Below are 17,959 nucleotides of genomic sequence, written 5' to 3' on the forward strand. Positions count from 1 at the left end.
GGTGATTTTCCTGTGGCTGTGCAGGGTGTGGCGTGCTGCAAGAATAGCATACGAGCTATCCGGGCTGCCCAGTCACCCTCCATTAGACGTGAAATAGCCCCTTTTGCGGTTCGCACCATTCGTTCTGCTTGACCATTAGAGGAGGGGTGAAAAGGGGCAGAGGTCACTCCTCGTATGAAATTGTCAGCAAGGAACCCTCTGAACTCATTTGACACGAATGCTGCCCCATTGTCTGACACCACTGTTCCTGGCAGACCATGCGTGGCAAACAAGCGCCTTAAAACCTTGATAACGGCTGCTGATGTGGGACTGGAAACTAAGGCTACCTCCAACCATTTCGAGTATGCGTCGACCACAACCAAAAATGTTTTCCCTTGAAAGGGGCCCACGAAATCTATGTGAAGACGGTTCCATGGCGCCTTTGACTGTTCCCACCAATGAATAGGTGCCCCGGGAACCTCAGGTCGAACCTCTTGGCATGTTTTGCACGTGTTTACCCACATTTCTATTTCCTTATCCATCCCTGGCCACCACACATAACAACGTGCCAGGGATTTCATCCTGACCATTCCCGGGTGCCCCATGTGCAAGGTCTCTAGAATGCGATTCCTCAGTGGGTTAGGAATGACCACCCTGTCCCCCCACAGTATGCACCCCTTATGAAGTGACAACTCATGCTGCCGCATTACGAATGGGCGGAATTTTTCTTCTTGGCCCCCACTGGGCCACCCCCTCCCTACCCAGGCGAGGACTCGGGAGAGTGTGGGGTCCTTTCGCGTCCTGGCCGCCACTTCTTCCGCGGTCACAGGAGCGCCTGGCAGAGTTTCCAACATCGTGACCTGTTCGGCTGGTGCTGGATCGCAATCACCAGTTCCCTGGAGTGGCAGCCGGCTGAGGGCGTCTGCGTGACAGAGCAATTTCCCTTCCACATGACATATTTTATATTGGAACCCATTTAAAAAGATCGACCACCTGAGCATTCTAGGAGACAGGATTTGAGGAGTTTGTTTGTTGGGGTTAAACAGGCCTAGTAATGGCTTGTGGTCCGTTTCGATTAGGAACGATCGCCCATACACATAGTCATAGAATTTCTTAACCCCCGCTACCACAGCCAATGCCTCTCTGTCAATCTGCGCGTAGTTCCTCTCGGTGGAAGTAAGAGTCCTTGAATAGAATGAGATGGGTCTGTCTGACCCATCCGCCTCTCTGTGGCTGAGCACAGCTCCCAACCCATATTGCGATGCATCACAAGCAAGTACGAGGGGCTTCGTTTCGTCATAATGTGCCAAAACGCTCTCAGAAGACAACATTCCCCTTATGGTTTCGAAAGCCTTTTGTTGCGGCTTTCCCCAATGCCAGACGCACTTCTTCTGCAGAAGCCTGTGCAAGGGCTCTGCCACCGCTGCTTTGTGCGGTAAAAACGCATGGTAAAAGTTTACCAGACCCAAAAATGATTGGAGTTCCGTTTTGTTGCTGGGTTTGGGTGCATTAGCGATGGCCCTAACCTTGCTTTCCATGGGGTGCACTCCCTCAGCATCAATGGTGTAACCGAGGAAATCCACCGTAGGAACTCCAAAAATACATTTCTCTTTTTTTAGATGGAGTCCAGCTTCCTGGAACTTGTAAAGCACCTGTCTGATGCGGCTTTCCAACTCGTGGGGGTTCCTCCCCGATATTAGGACATCATCAAAATACACGAGTGTGCCCGGTACTTCCCTTAATAACCTTTCCATAATGCCCTGGAATATTCCCGGAGCTACACTTACTCCAAATTGCAATCGGTTTACCTTAAATGTTCCTTTGTGGGTTACGATAGTCTGAGCCTCTGCGGTCTGTGGTGTTACAGGTAACTGCTGGTACGCCTGGGCAAGATCAATTTTTGCAAATACCTTGCCTCCCGCCAACTTTGCTAGCAGTTGCGACACCACTGGAATGGGGTAAGAATTTCCCCGAATTGCCTTATTTATTGTGCATTTATAGTCTGCGCAGATACGCACTTCCCCGTTTGCCTTTAGCGGGGTCACTATTGGGGTTTCCCACCGCGCTGAGTCAACTGGTTCCAATACCTTTTGCTGGACTAGTTTGTCGAGTTCTGCCTCTATCTTGGGCTGCAAGGCAAATGGTACTCGTCTTGGTTTAAGGCGGACTGGAGTCACCCCTTGGTCCAACTCAAAATTAATGGGGGGCCCTTTATAGCACCCCAGACTGCCATCAAATAATGGTGTGAACTCCTCATAAAGCTTCTCGAATGTGTTTGGGGCTATTGTTATGGCGTTCAACCCAGATATGCCCAGCCCTAAAGCAGGAAACCAGTCTGTTCCCAATAGGCTAGTGCGCTTTCCCTTGGCAATCACCAGCTTAAGCACAGCCCTTTTGTTTTTAAAACTTACATTGACGGAACACATTCCAAGGATGTGTATCCGGCAGGCCGAGTACGATTGTAATGTGGCGGGGAATGGCTCCAATGGGGGAAGCTTACCCCCTAAAAAAAACGACCTCGCTGTTTTGTCGGAGACAATTGTGAATCCTGACCCAGAATCTACCTCCATCTGGCAAGGGTGGCCCTCAATGCTGACCTGGATTGATGCCTTCCCCTGAGCAGGAAACTGAACAGTCTTGCCCTCAATCTCGGTGAGGTAGTTGCAGTCGTCCACAACGTGTGCCGATGAGTTTTCCTGTCGCCGGGACGATCGCGGGGATCCTGATGTTCCCCCGGTAGCCGACCTGCATACCCGAGCAATGTGGCCCATTTTTCCGCAAATGCGGCACGTGGCATTCCGGAACCGGCACTTCCGACGTTCGTGCGCACCCCCACAACCGGGGCATTCTAGTTTTCTTCCCTTTGTTCCCGATGAACCAGCCCCCAGGGATCCAACGGCGCGGGATGGACTCTGGGACGGGCTGGACTCCTGGCTGCACATAGCGTGGGCTGTTTCTGCTGCCGGCCTGGTGCTTCGTTGTGGGGTTTTCTGCTTTTCCCCCTCTGCGGTCTCCGTGGCTAAGGCCTCGCGCACTGCCGTTGCTAGATCCACCTCTTCCTTTGCAGCGATTCGACGGCGGGCCTTACTACTGCTCAGGCCGCCAATGAACTGGTCAAGCAGCGCCTCCTCAAGAGCCACGAACTGACATTGCCTCGCCAGGACCTTCAGCTCCGCAAGGAACATGGAGACCGATTCGCCATCCTTCTGCCTCCTATTATGGAACTCTAGGCGGCGAGTTGTCTTAGTTGCTGCTGGGGCCAGGTGCCTCGTAAGTTGGTCTGTTATCTGCGCCAGCGTCGCTGTTTCTAGCGTGAGAGGAGCCACCAACCCTCGGGCCAACTCGAAAACTTCGGCACCGCAGCAACTCAGAAAAACAGCCTTCTTCCTGTCGCTGTTGGTGATTCCTTGCGCGGCAGCAGCAAAACCAAAACGTTGGAGATAGGAATCCCAAGCCTCCGCGGCTCCCGGTTTGAACGGCTCAATTATCTTACTTCCTGCCATGGCGTGATCAGGAGCGTTTACGACTTCTTCCTCCTCTTCTGCTGACTCCGGATGCTGATCACTGTCCTCCATTTACGGCAAGCCGGATCCCATCCTCGTCGCCAGAATGTAGTGTCGTCAAAGACTGGAGGCAAGAAGTAGGTACAACATTTCTTTATTTCAGGTGCTGGAAGAACTCAAGGGAATGGGGAAAACTGGGGTTTATATAGAAACAGTTATCTAGTTGAGAGAGATACATTTTGGCGGGAGCCAATGGCACGGCTTCCCTCCTGTGGGAACCAATCCAACAGAGGATCCAAATTCTGCTCCCTGCCACAGCAAATGGTTGCTGTTCCCGCTGTAACTAGTACATTCAAATAAAGACTGTAATACAACACAATACGTTATGCTAACATCCAGACTGTGTTATTGCTTAATACACAACAGCTTCCACATTGTATTTCATTTTATGCATTTCACTCTTGGCACCATGTGTTCTCTTCAATATGAAGTTCCACATTGAATGTAGTAATTTAGAACAAATATTTAATTAACAGGCAAAGACCGTTGTATGTACATCATCCATTAACTGAAATTAACATTTTCTAACTGAACAAGCCAACTGACAGCCCTGCTCTTAAGATTCTATTCATCCTAAAAATGCAACAACATACATCATCACCGTGTGTGTGTGTGTGTGTGAGAGAGAGAGAGAGAGAGAGAGAGAGAGCACACACGCACACACACACACACACACACACACGTACCCAAAGGGGACTGCAAAATAGGAGACAGCATAGAGGTGGTCTGTGCACAAAGAAAGTTGAAACAAGAAGGGAGAGGGAGGGAAAAGGGACAAAAGTGATAACATAGTGTGTGTTCAAAGGTGCGCTGAAGAATACGAGGGCAGGTGGCATGGAAATGGGGTGATGTGTGCAAGGGGAAGTTGCAAAATGAAAGCATGAGAAAGGTGGGGGAAATGGGGTGAAAATGAAAATGCGAGTTGCAGAAGTGGGTTACCAAAAATAAGGACAGAGTGGTACTTATGGAAATGGGGTGAAGATGAAAGTGGAGGCAAAAATGGCACTGCAAAATGGGAGGGTAGGATGACTATAATTGGATGGAAAGTGAAACAGTTGCATAGCTGCAATGGGTGAGAAGAGAAAGATGCAGGAGGTTACCATGGAGGGTGGTTTGTGTCCAAGTGCAGTTCAAAAAAAGGAGGGGAAAGCATGGAGATGGGGATGAAGGTGAAAATGGGTGCAAAACAGGGCTGCAGAATAAATAAATAAAGCAAGTGGCTTAAAAACAGAGTTAGAGGGGTGAAATGTGAGGTTAGTAATTGTGAGGGATAGGAAGGAGGACCTCTGGAGAGTTAGTGGGGGTGTGGGTGGGGGGTGGGCAAGTGGAGTGAGCAGAGGACAAAGCCACCACCCTGCATAATTTAATATTGGCCTGCATCACCCTCCCTTAAAACAATTCTGGAATCCCTGTGTAAGTTAGCTGAAAGCATCAGCCATGTGTCCAACAATAAACTTTGTTAACCTCCTCACATTGCAGAAAATAGTTGAGAAAAAACGGGTTCCTTGAATCTGTTGCGTGGGAAACAACACCAGCAATTAGCCTGTGTAATTGCAATGTACAGAGACAGAAATGAAACTCATTGAGGCTGCACATTTTTTACTGGAAAGGAAGTGCAAAATGAGAAGGAGCATTCACATTCTGATACAGATACTCACACATTTAAAATGCTTCTAGCTAGGAACACAGAGGAACACTTGGTTCCTGCCTTATGCTTCCAGCTCAGTTTTGTTTACAGCAAGGGCAGGAATCCTTGCTGGGGTCTTGGGTCTCCAATGAAGTTTTGTGGGGACCCAGTACCCCTTTTGTTACTGTGTTCCCATAGGCCTCTTATATTGATACTGTAAAATGCCTCTTCAGTCTCTGAGTAGTGTGAGATTTCAGGGTCTTGGCGCTTACCCACGGTTCATGTTTCTGGGCACGGCAGATATATGGTGACTTTAGGATGTATGGTTTGAGTATATACAACCTGTGTCTACAGTGGAGAGAGGGTTCAGAGCATTCACATCTCAAGATGAGTCTTTGCTCCTCTCTTAGGAGCAGCAGGATTAGGTTTCAAACAGAGGAACCAGCCATACTGCAAGTCCCTTTGTTGCTGCCTGCTCCAGCCAAGAAAGGTGGTTTTAGGGTAGCGTGAATGGTGCAGTTGCACTGGGCACTCTGCTGCAGGATATGCCACAATGATGCTGCAGAATGGAGAACAAGAAGTGTGTGTGTGTGTGCGCGCGCGCGTGCGCCAACTTTTAGTGTCACACAGGACACCGCCGAAATTTGAGAGCCCAAAGTCCACTGCAGCCAGCCCTCCAATAGTTCTGCCAACCTCTCTTCTCCACCACTTTTCAAGCCTCTTGCAAAATGCCACAACCTTCCTTCATCCAACATCATCCAAGCTGAAACCCTAAACCAGAGCTTTTATTTTTATTTAAATGATTTTATTGAGTTTTACAATTTTATCACCATCACAATCATTATTTCAAATAAGAAAGCAAAATAGAGTATAAATTCCCCCCCCCCCCAAAAAAAAATCCAACCCCACCATGACTTCCCTCAACTACCTTTTCTGGCTTTTTGACATGTTGTCTCTCCTTGCTTATTGGTTATTTCTTAGTCTTTAATATTTTTTAAAAATAATTATTATTATTCTCTTATCATTCTAACCACCTATTTCTATTTCTACATTTGTTTTGTTAGTTTTGTTAGTTGCAAGTGTTTAATCAAACCCTTCAAGTGAGTCCATTTCTTTACACTGATTCTGTAGATATAACATAAATGGTTCCCAGTCTTTCTTAAAGTCTCTATTGTCCTTGTCTTGAAGTCTTTCCATTAATTTTGCCCTTTCAAAGTATTCCATCAATTTTTCTTGCCATTCTTCTTTAGTTGGTATTTCAACACTCTTCTATCTTTGTGCTAGCAAAATCCTAGCTGCAGTTGTAGCATACATAAAAAGGTTTTTTTTCCCCCTTCTCTTTTGGCAAATCTTGAGCTGAAATGCCTAGCAAGAAAGCTTCTGGATTTTTCACAAAGGTTAACTTAAACATTCTCTTCAGTTACAGGTAGGTAGCCATGTTGGTCTGCCGTAGTCAAAACAAATAAAAAAAAAAATATTCCTTCCAGTAGCACCTTAGAGACCAACTAAGTTTGTTCTTGGTGTGAACTTTGATGATGTAGCAATTAATTACTGCATGAAAGGGGTGTGTACATTAATGGGATCCAGTTGCTGTAAAACTGCTTGATATGGTAGCATTGGCATGAACCATCACCCTATAAAGTACTACTGTTGAAAAATGACCCAGCAGAAGTGTGACTCAACTCATGCTAATGACTAATTGTCACACTCCTCCAGCACATTTCAAACATAAAATGCTAACTCCCTTCACACATTTTTTGCTACCATTAATACAAACCCTTTCAGAGGCATCACTTTTTAATTATTATTCTCTATTATAATAATACTGATTGAGAAATGAAAAATAGGCTGAAGGAACACTGTCTTAAGGATAGCTAAAGCTTGGACTTGTTGAAATTTAAACTTACCAGTCATTTATTTATTAATGTATTTATTTATTTTGTTATTTATTTATTTTTTAAAAAACCATTAACCACTTTTTTCTTCTTCAAAGGCTTTATTGATCAAAGAAAAAACATAAACAATGAGCAAAACAGAAATGACATGGCTCAGTCGGTATCTCAGGGCTGTGGGTTTGAGTTCCACATTGGGCAAAAATATCTTGCACTACAGGGGGATGGATAAGAGGAGCTTTGTGGTCCCTTCAAACTCTATGATTATATGATACAAATCAGCTTCTTCAACAAACACAGTATCTTTCATCCGTTCTTTATTACCGCATGGCATCAGGGCAGGGTACAACCATGGAATTTAAAACAAACAAACAAAAATAGTTCCTCTTGGGTCTGTCCAGCTAAATTCTACTCTGGGTGGACTCACTGGAATTAACGTGTCTGAATTAATTTTAGTGTGGGTCTGATCCAAGTATGACTAACATAGGATACAACCTCTGCTTGGCAACTACACCACACCAAGCTGGTAACAGAAAAATACAAGCAGTATGTAGAACTGGATGTGAATGCAAAGAAGTAGGAATGCATAGAAAGCCAGCAGCTAAACTACTCCTCTACTGGCAAACATATCACTGTGATGTCATCTGTTGATTTGTTTCGACTCCAAAAGCTGTGTTGTGTGAGCGACTTTTTTTAAGTGAGGAGGAGAAACAAAATACAGGATTTCCTTTAGTACAGTCATAGCTCCCGTCTTCGAGCACCACTAGCACTTCTACCCAATTCCTCAAGACGGTTTTAGAACTCGTGATCCTGTAAAGAAATCTGGATCGTGGTGGAAACGGTGCTGCTATAAAGCTCAAAAGATGCATCTGCTCAAAAGAAACCCCAAAGGCGCTTGCTTTTCTTCCTGTGGTTGCTACCGTGTCAAAGAATGAATGGAAACTACAGTGAGGTAAGGGAGGGTCTTTTAAAAGCATGCTTCCTTTGGCACAGCTAAGGCTACAGTCCTGGGCATACTTAACTTGTAGCCAAATCAAATTCCCTGGAAACCAATGGTCCTTACATTTATGTACACATGGCTAGGGGTCAGCACATGAAACTGCAGACTAAGGCATATTTTCCCAGAATGAAGTTTTATCAAATTCAGCGGAGTTGTTCTGGATCTGCTGTAAGCCATAGTGTTGATGGATTGACTGCATGCTTTTTAAAGGGAAAATGATTTCAACCTAGGAAAAAACAATTTAAAAACTATTTTTATTATTAAGCAACAAGCACTACATACATAATAATATTTAAACAATAACCATAGAGAGGTACAAAGCATTGCTCAGACACAGTAAGGTCTAGCAATAGACTTAAAGCCTTGTATAAATATTTATTTGTCTTTCCCGTCCTGAGTACATCACCTCTGTACAGTTCAAGATTGTTGTCTAACACTATGCATAACTTAGACTTGCTTTTAGAGTTGAATAAAAGGTTCATAAAGGTGTTGATAGGCCTTCTTTTCATTGGTGTGGGATACAAAATCATGCCATACAGTACAGAAATCTAAATTACAAACCACTTGCTTGGTTGAACGAATCTTACTGATCCATGTGGCTGATTCTCCCCTCCGTAAGGCACTAATGATGCCTTACAATGATTTTTTGTTGATCATGATGCTTTGCCATTTCCTAAAACTTTCTTGTTTTTAAGATATGCATAAGCCAGAAGCATTTAAGACTTACTTAACATAGCAGATACTTTGAAGGGTAAGTGTAACTTTATAGAATAATAAATAGGCACATTTTTTTTTTTTTAGAAAGATGCTTTTACAACAGCTGTTTGTATTGGAGACAATAAATGATTCTCACTTTTGTTTATTTTGTATCAGAGGGGGATAGCACATTATACTGAAATGATTACTTTTAATTCTGGTTTGATATTTTCCTGCCAGTGGCATTATTTAAAGTCTATAGTTACAGTCTTAGACACACATCTATGGGACCATGTCCCAGAAATCTGTGGGAAGGGGGTCTTTGTTTAGTGGCAGACCACCATCTTTGCATACAGAAGGTCCCATGTTCAATCTCTAGCATGTCCATGTAAGTCTAGGAATGTTTCTCTGTCTGAAAGACTTTCCCAGTCCATGTGGGCAATACTGAACTGGATAGACTGATGGTCTCATGGTATAAGATAGCTTCCTATTGTTGCTGAGCAATGACTTGCAGAGGTTTGGGAAGTAATAATAATTACCATGCATACCAAAAAAAACCCCAACCTATCTCATTTGATCCTCTTCACTCAAAAGCTTTAGGAAATGATACTCTGAGAAAGCCCTCAGCCATTATTATTGCTGTCTACTCCCTCCTGAAGGACGCATTTGATTCTTGGCACTGCTAGTCTCCCCAGACACCCATCTCTAGTTACGAGTAGCCTTCAGTTTGGTGTGGCTAGGGTCTGGAAAATGAGCTGTGGACGGGTGGGGGGATACGATGACACATGTTTCCATGTGTTGTTAAAAGGATCAAAACGCTGAAGCTTCAGAGTTCATATTGCTGTGAAAAGGAAAGTTTTTAACCACACAAAAACCCACAGGAATGAAAAATGAGGAGTGTGCCCATATTCAAGGGAACAAGGGGGGCGGAGCAGGAAGAGGAGAGAGAAATATCCTTGTTGGTTTTTATTTACTATAGGGATGGGCAAATCTGTCAGTTTCTCTCAGCTTCTCATTTTGCAGTCTTCAGTTTTCCACATTTCCACATCACTTTGTGTGGGTTTTTTTAAATGCTTATGAATATTCACCATTGAATTTCTCCTAATATACACATGGTTGTATGCATTTTTTAACAAAGGAGTTTCCCCTAATATAAGCGCTGTGTGTGATTTTGCCTAATATACCCATTTTTGCAAAGGGATTTCGCCTAATATAATGCATTTTTATTTTATTCTCAGGAATATATGCATTTTTATTCACACTTTGGGTAAGCATTACTTGGCAGGGGAACTGCATTGTGAAATGCAGAGAAGCACTAATTTTGAAGGAAGAATGCATTTCAGTTTGGATTCCAAACATATCGCTTTGGAAAGTGCAAATGAGAGTGATTCATCTTTAAGTGTAAAATGAATTTAATTTCTCCCCTATTCCCAGTTGGTTATTACAACTATTTTTGTTACTGGTTCTTTAGGGTCATAGGGACCACACAGATACTGAAATTCACACTCATCCATCTATACTCTCAAATGCCACTTTCTGGCAATGTTGGCTATGGAGTGATTTAACAGCCATCCCTCTTGCCAAGAAACTCTGAGAATTGTTGCTCTGCAAGAGAAATTGGGGCCTCCTAACAACTCTCAGCACCTTTTCCCAGGATTATTTGGCGGAAGCAATGCCTGTTAAAGTGGTCTAATACTGCTTTAAATGTACAGGATATGCCCACTGTTTGCAAAATTGGGGAGGGGATTGGAAAGCCTTGTAATAATTCAGACCATTAAGCTCAGTATTATCTCCACTGGTTTGCAGTAGCTCTCCAAAGTTTGGGGCAAGCAGTTTTATCCCATCTCTAGCTGGAGATGCTGGGAATTGAACCTGGGACTTTCTGCATGCAAAGCTACAACTTGTTGCATAGAAACCACATGAAGCTCGAGGCTTCCTCCTGTATATTGAGCACATGCACCACTGCATGAACTGCCTTTAACCACTATCTGTAATCTTTAATTCTGCAAACATTTTCAAGGAGGAAACGAAACAGAAGCTACAAGTAGAAAAGTAGCCACCAACAGATTTGGAGACCAAAATAATCTCTCTTTTAGAAAATACTTTCCTTCTTAGGGAGTATTTACAAAACCTTGCTTCTTCATGCGTTTTGTAGCAACAACCTCGATCCTCCTATTGTCCATGAACTGAGATTATGAGAAGGCAGTCTTTCCAGGACCTGAGTTAGGGGCAGATGATTCAGGTGACAGTGAGAGCCGTCAGCTTTTGGAGGATACAATGCTCTTGTCATGTACTGCCTACTCAGATTCTCTCTGAAACCTTTGACCCTTAGTTCCCATGCCCAACTGCAGTCTTACCCAACCTGTTGGCTTTCCAATGCCTTGGACTACAAGTGCCATCAGGGGTGGAGCAAGGGGGCGGTGAGGGCGGGCCGCCCTGGGTACCACCCGGGGAGTGATACTCTCAGGGCGGGCCCCACACCGCAATTGGCGCTGGCGTGTGCTGCGCGGCAACTATAAAAAGGCTGCAATGCGCAAACTGTTCGCACGCTGCAGCCTTAAAAGTTGCCGCGCCACCACACGGAAGGGGTGCCGGCCACTTGCGCCCGCCATCATAAGTGACCGGCGCCGCGGCAACTTGTAAGGCAGCACACTGCCGGCGGGCCAGTCCTGGACAGGCTTGCTCAGGGCTCTCCTGCCGGCGCTGCACCGCTATGGAGCACTGCGCACTGCTGGTGGGCCGCGAGCAAGCCCATCTGGGGCTCACCCCCTCGCAGCGAGCCGCTCCCAGCATGCAGGCACAGCCTGCAAACTGGGAGCGGCGCTCTGCCGGTGGGCCAGCCCCAGACGGGCTTGTTTGGGGCTTTCCTGCTGGCGGTGCAGCGCTACGGAGTGCTGCGTGCCACTGGCGGGCCCCGAGCAAGCCCATCCAGGGCTCACCCGCTGGCAGTGAGCCACTCCCAGCCGCTGCTGGTGGGCAAGCCCCGGATGGGCTTGCTTGGGGCTCGCCTGCTGGCAGCATGCCGCTACAGAGCACTGCACACTGCCGGCAAGCGCGGCACTCCCAGCACGCATGTGCAGCGTGCATGCTGGGAGCGAACCACGCCCCTGGGTGCTTCCGGGTTTGCCGCCCCGGGTAGTCGGGCACCTTCCTCCGCCCCTGAGTGCCATCAACCCCAGCCAGCATAGCCAATGGCTAGGGATAATGGAACTTATAGTCCAACAAGCTATGGAGGATCACAAATTAGCCACCTCTGATCTAAGTATGTTTCCATGCTTTCATTCACATGCTCTCATTTATACTTTTTCCTAACCTTCCCTGAACTAGTTCCCTCCAGATGTTTTGGAATGCAGCTCTTGGGTGGAAAAAGATTCTTTATCACTGGGATATATTCTCAAGAGGATTTTTAATAACAATAGTAATAATAAAAATGACAAAAAACTGATGTGGAGTTTGGGGAGGACTGAACTTAAGAGTTGAAAAACAAGGTACTGAGAGAAACCAGAATTGACAGAATTGCCCCTACCCTTCACCCAACTTGAATCATGGAATCATAGAATTGTAGAGCTGGAAGGAACCACAAAGATTATCTAGTCCAACCCCCTGCAATTCAGGAAGCTTTCACTCAATGTGGGGCGCAAACCCACAACCCTGAGATCAAGAGTCTCATGCTTTTAGTTTCCTGCTACTGTATGTGCTTTCCCAGTGCTTTCCAAATATTATAACTCAGGGTGGAGAATGATGACACAATCTCAGAGTCATCAGACAGGAAGGGAGATTATTTAAGGCAGGCTCATTTGAAGAAGTATATTATAAAAAGTCTGTAGCCAGTGCCACCACCACACCCTTGACATTAAGAGGACTTTAGTTGCTTTGATGAAAATACTTTTAGTTCCTCCTTCTAAATTGGTTTTTCTGGTGATTCTGTCAATGCAGCTTACTGACGTGAAGGAAACTGCACTTCCATGTCAACTGGTGAAAGTGAATGCCTAGTGAATCTGCATGAGGATGTCATTTGACTATTGTTCCTCGGCTGTCAAAATGTCTTGATCTAGTACTGAGTATGTGTGTTTAATGCTGCAACATAAATCTCTTTCTCAAAAAACAATCATCTTCTTAACAGGTATCTTCTGATCAGCCTGTATGGCCACTGACCTGATCAAGATGTTGAACAACCATTCATCAGAAAATTGTCCTGGCCCTCCAATGCATTTCCAGGCCTCTTTGTATGCAATCATCTACATCATCATCTTTGTTCCGGGTCTCCTGGGAAACAGCATTGCCCTTTGGGTTTTGTGCCACTTCATCAAGAAGAAGAGCAAAGCATTAGTTTTCATGATGAATTTGACTGTAGCTGACCTGACCCACGTCGTCTCTTTGCCCTTACGGATGTATTACTACATCAACCACAGCTGGCCTTTTGGGGGCTTCCTTTGCCAGCTCTGCTTCTACCTGAAATACCTCAACATGTATGCCAGTATCTGCTTTCTCACCTGCATCAGCATCCAAAGGTACTTCTTCCTACTTCACCCTTTCAAAGCCAAGGACTGGAAGTGCAGGTATGATGTGGCCATAAGTGCTGCCATATGGACTGTGGTTGGGGCTGCTTGCTTACCTCTCCCAATCCTGAGGAGTCCTCGCTTATCAAACAATACCGACATCTGCTTTGCTGATCTCGAAGTTCAGCGGTTGTCTATGGGAGCCTCAATCACTCTGGTGATTGTAGCTGAATTCTGTGCATTTGTGGCCCCTGTTGTGATAGTCATTTACTGCACTTGGAAAATGAGGCAATCCCTGCAGGAGCCCCACAGTCCTTTGCAACACACCAATGAGAAGCAGAAAGCTTGGCACATGATCTTAGGGTGCGCAGCTGTGTTTTTCATATGTTTCACACCATATCATGTAAATTTCCCTATATTTATGATGGTGAAACAAAACATGGTCACAGACTGTTCTGTACGGCGTAGAGCTTTATATTTCCATCCCATTTCTTTGTGCCTCGCAAGCCTCAATTGTTGTCTTGATCCAATTCTCTACTACTTCATGACATCAGAGTTCCGGGAAAGGTTCAAGTGCAGCAGTGCTCCCCCCTTGAGCTGCCTCAACAGTCTTGACAGCAGCAGCAGCAGAACCTCTGAAGTTGAGCTGAAAAGCAAGGCGGATAACAAAAATAAAAATGTCTTAATGGCATACTTTTGGACTCTTAGGCCACATGATGGCATGGAATCTCCTCTCTCTTGTTAGCTAAGGGATGGTTTACACATGGGTTGTACTTCACTTGCTTCTCAGCACTTCACACTCAGCTGAATGTCTGAACGGGCAACATTGAAAAAGTATTGCATCTGAGTTGTTGCTGAGTGACATGAAAGTTCTGTCTCTGATAATTAATCACTGATGGCTTGAGAGCAGTCATATGATATAAATATTAACCAGTCATTTTTAGAACCTGCCAGAATTGGGAACAATAATCTGTGTGCTGCTGCCACTGGGGTTATAAAGTGCAGCAGACTCGAGGCAGTGAAGTGTTCTGCATTAACTCCACCCATTCAGGGCAGCCATAGCTTTCCCCAACCTCAAAGAGTAGATAGAGACATAATAGCATAATAAGAGCCCTGCTGGATCAGGCCAATGGCCCATCTATTCCAGGATCCTCACAGTGGCCAACCAGATGCCTGAGGGAATCGCACAAGCAGGACACAAGCACAAGAGCACTCTCAACCCACCCACCATGATTTCCAGCAACCAGTATTTAGAAGCATTATTGCTTCCAGGTCAGGATAAGACTTTGCCCGGGGCAGGGCATGAGATGGATGGTGTCCACAAACAAAACAGCAGCTGCCTTTTTTCCTCTCCAGAATGATGTGCTGTCTGGAGAATGATGGGAAAATAAAAGAGCCACTGCCAAGAAGCTTCCCTCCCAATGAAGGAGGAATGCAAATTAAAGATGGAGGGGGAATCTGTTTTATACATGGAATTTGGTGTTGATGACCTGATTGAGATTTCCTCACACTGCCTCTGGTATACAGTGCTCATATATGTCGGAGCTGTTTGTGCAATGTGAGATTATTATTATTTAATTCATACTAAATAAATTCAAAATTATGTGCAAAGTTTGCTTATATTGTACATCTGATATATATGAAAGACACAATTTCCATGCAGTACATAAGTATTTTGTACAGTTATATGCATTGTTATATCTATTTGTCTCATGTACTAGTTCAGGGCAACCCAACTTTTCATACCAAGAGTACTTCAGTGCAGAGGTGTGGACCACATACTGCCTTGTTGCATGGTGCAGGGGAGTGAGGTCAAAATTTAATGCCCCCATACCCCTTCAACTGTCCTGTTTTAAGCTGGACATCCTGGAATTACAGAAGGCAGTCCTAGCTTCTGATTGGATCCCAGAATGTCCCTTTTTTTTTTGTTCCAGTGCTCTGGTGTGAATCAGCCGGCTCTCACCAGAGCACTGGACCAAAAGATAGTCACTCTTTTGATAGTCAGCTGGGGGTATGCCAGAGCAAAAGATGCTTATTTTTAGGTCCCGCAAGACTGAAAAAATGAGCATCTTTTGTCTTGTGCTTTCATGCATGCACAAAAGCTTGGGACCAAAAAATGAGTGCCTGATTTTGGTCCCCAGGATGTTGGAGAGTATTCCGCACACACCCTCCAACCCTTGTGCTGCCTTCCCAACATAGATAAGCTTTGAGAAATTATTTACTCCTGGCTAAGTTGAAGCAGTTGCTTACAGTTGTTGGCAATTTTGGACATTCACATATGGAAAAGCTCTAAGTGTCCATTTACACAGCCAGTGTATGCAGTAGATACCCCAATACTGCATGCAACTACACAGAATTGTTTGTTTAAAAGTGTATCCTCTCAATAATAATGCTTTCTTTTTCTATTCTTCACGATGCTGTTCTAAATACCCTTTACAAGGCAGTGCTCTGTGCTGCCACTAGGTGCCCCAACGGAGTCATTTCCTAACTATTTGTACATGAGGGCTTCAGCATTAGCCCTAATACAACCAAACAGAGACATCTAGATTCTAGTTGAAAGATGAAGCATTACCACGAAGCAGTAGCACTATTAACAGTATTGAACCAGAAGTGCCTCTCTACACCGTCAGAACTCCATTCTCTGGCCAAAATGTGCTGCCTTCATTTTTCAGAAATTCTGAATTCCATGAATTTATTTCAGGTAACCGAATGGGTGCAGTTCTGAATTCCTTGGCCTGATCTTAGACTCCTTTAACTTGGACTGCTGCTTCTTAGCCTGGCTAGCATCACCTGCCATCTAGTCTGATCATAGCAGCTACAATGACTCTTCACTTCTTCTCTGTGGGAATTATGACTCTAGTTCCCATTTGCAGAGAATGCAGAAAACAGCCCTGGGTCTTTTGACCCTTTAATTGGGTCTCTTTTTCCTCCTATAAAAAACAATGCAAGACATTTTCTTTTAAAGTTTAAATAACATATGACTTTTACTTAGTGAACTTGCAGTTAAAGATTAAATATATAATGCAGGGAGGCGATACTTAGGTTGCTAAAACATCTTCCATATATGAAACTGACAGCAGCACAACAGTTCATACCTGCTTCTCTAACTGTTTAGACTGTTCAACTAACTGCCGTAACTGTACCAACTGCCATAACTGCCTCAGGCGTATGACATCACAGAGTTCTACAGCTCTTGTAGTTAACCCTTTACATATGCAGTTCGGATGCTACCATGCCACATTCTCTTCCTCAATAAAGATCTCTTCCTTACTCTCAAGTCGGTCATTATGAACCAGGAAAGATGAGATTTCTCCCTGGATATTAAGATATTTCAGGTAAATGCCTGAGTTGGGGGCTCCATCTGTTTCCAAGATTTCTCCACGCTCTGGGAGGTCTGTTTCTTCATTGGAGGCTTGGATCGGGACCTGAGAAAGAATGGAAAGAATGGCCTCCGAGTGGACAAGAAGTGAACATGAGCAGAGCCCTGCTACATCAGGTGAAAGGTGAGAACTCTTTGGGACAGGGGCAGAGCTCCGTGGTTGGGAAGTCAGCAAGCAGAACGGAGCACAACAGCACTCAAAATCTGGAGTAATTTATGTGGACCACAGAAACCCATGGCATCTTTCTCTCTGCACCCTCCCCTTTTCATCAGTCCCAGACCCCACTATATTGCCTAAAGCGGGGGTCAGCAACCTGCGGCTCCGGAGCCGCATGCGGCTCTTTTACACGGCTGCCGCGGCTCCGGTGCTCCGGGGCGGATACGCCTGCCCACTTCTCCAGCTGGCAGCGACCGCCCTCCAGCTGGCCGGCGGCCCGCCCTCCGGAGGCTGAGGGCGCTGCTCAGGGGCGTACCCAGGATCACCTGGCCTTGAACAGCGGGGCTCGGAGGCGGTGGGGACGCAGTAGAGGTGGTGCAGCTCAGCCGAGGGCTCTGGCGGGGAGCGCGCCTGAGGCGCGCACGCTCCTTCGGGAAGAGATGGAGCTGGGCGAGCGGGAGGGGGAACTTTGATGACCCCGCCTCCGCCTCCGAAGCAGGCGCCCATGGGAGAGGCCGCCCCCCGGTCCTGCCTGGCGGGACCAACCCTGCCCAGCTCCGGGAGTCTTCCTAGCGTGGGAGGCGGCCTTGGGGCGGACAGGGGAGCTCCGGGGTCGGCGGGTATGTGGGACCCCGCGGCATCCAGAGGCAGCTGGGAGGCGGGACGGGATGGGGGCAGGAAGGGGGCCTTCAGACGTGTCCCCGCATGGGCACTGGAGGCCAGGACTCTTCGGCTGGGTCGTGGGACCGCGGGGGAGGGCTGGCCGCGGTTCCTCTCGGAAGGCTGCTGGCTGCTGCGTCGAGGCGACGACGAGGTAGGCAGCTGCGGGCTGGGCCAGGGGCGGCGGGTGGCGGGCGAGGGGGGAAGCCCTCTTTTTAAAAATGGTCAAGGAAGCGGCGCCTGTTTCCCTGCCGCTGCCTCCTTCGCTCCTGGTTCCGCTCGCAGCCTCAGACCGCGCTCTCGCGGGCGCGCGTCTCTCTCCGCCCCGGAGCAAGGCCGAGACGTTTTGCAGTTTTTCCTCTGTCCTGAGTGTGTGTTAGGGGAGCCTTGACAAATCACCTGTTGGCGTGGAAGAGAGGAGTCCTAACTTGGATCTGTGTTCATGTGCAAAATCTATCACCATTGTCATTAAGGGGGCAGGGAACTCCCCTAAAAAGGTTTTAACAC

The 17,959-nt window shown here is 46.2% G+C and overlaps 1 protein-coding gene across 1 annotated transcript; it reads left to right on the forward strand.

Moving 5' to 3' along the window:
* Positions 1-7,612: 7,612 nt before the first annotated feature.
* On the forward strand, positions 7,613-14,038 carry LOC117040309 (putative P2Y purinoceptor 10). Its single transcript, XM_033138004.1, has 2 exons — positions 7,613-8,013; positions 12,881-14,038. Exon 2 carries the CDS (start codon positions 12,901-12,903, stop codon positions 13,999-14,001), a length of 1,101 nt encoding a protein of 366 aa, XP_032993895.1. The 5' UTR covers positions 7,613-8,013; positions 12,881-12,900; the 3' UTR covers positions 14,002-14,038.
* The last annotated feature ends 3,921 nt before the right edge of the window (positions 14,039-17,959 follow it).

This window comes from Lacerta agilis, chromosome Z (genome assembly GCF_009819535.1).
Source record: "Lacerta agilis isolate rLacAgi1 chromosome Z, rLacAgi1.pri, whole genome shotgun sequence".
Lineage (NCBI taxonomy): Eukaryota > Metazoa > Chordata > Lepidosauria > Squamata > Lacertidae > Lacerta > Lacerta agilis.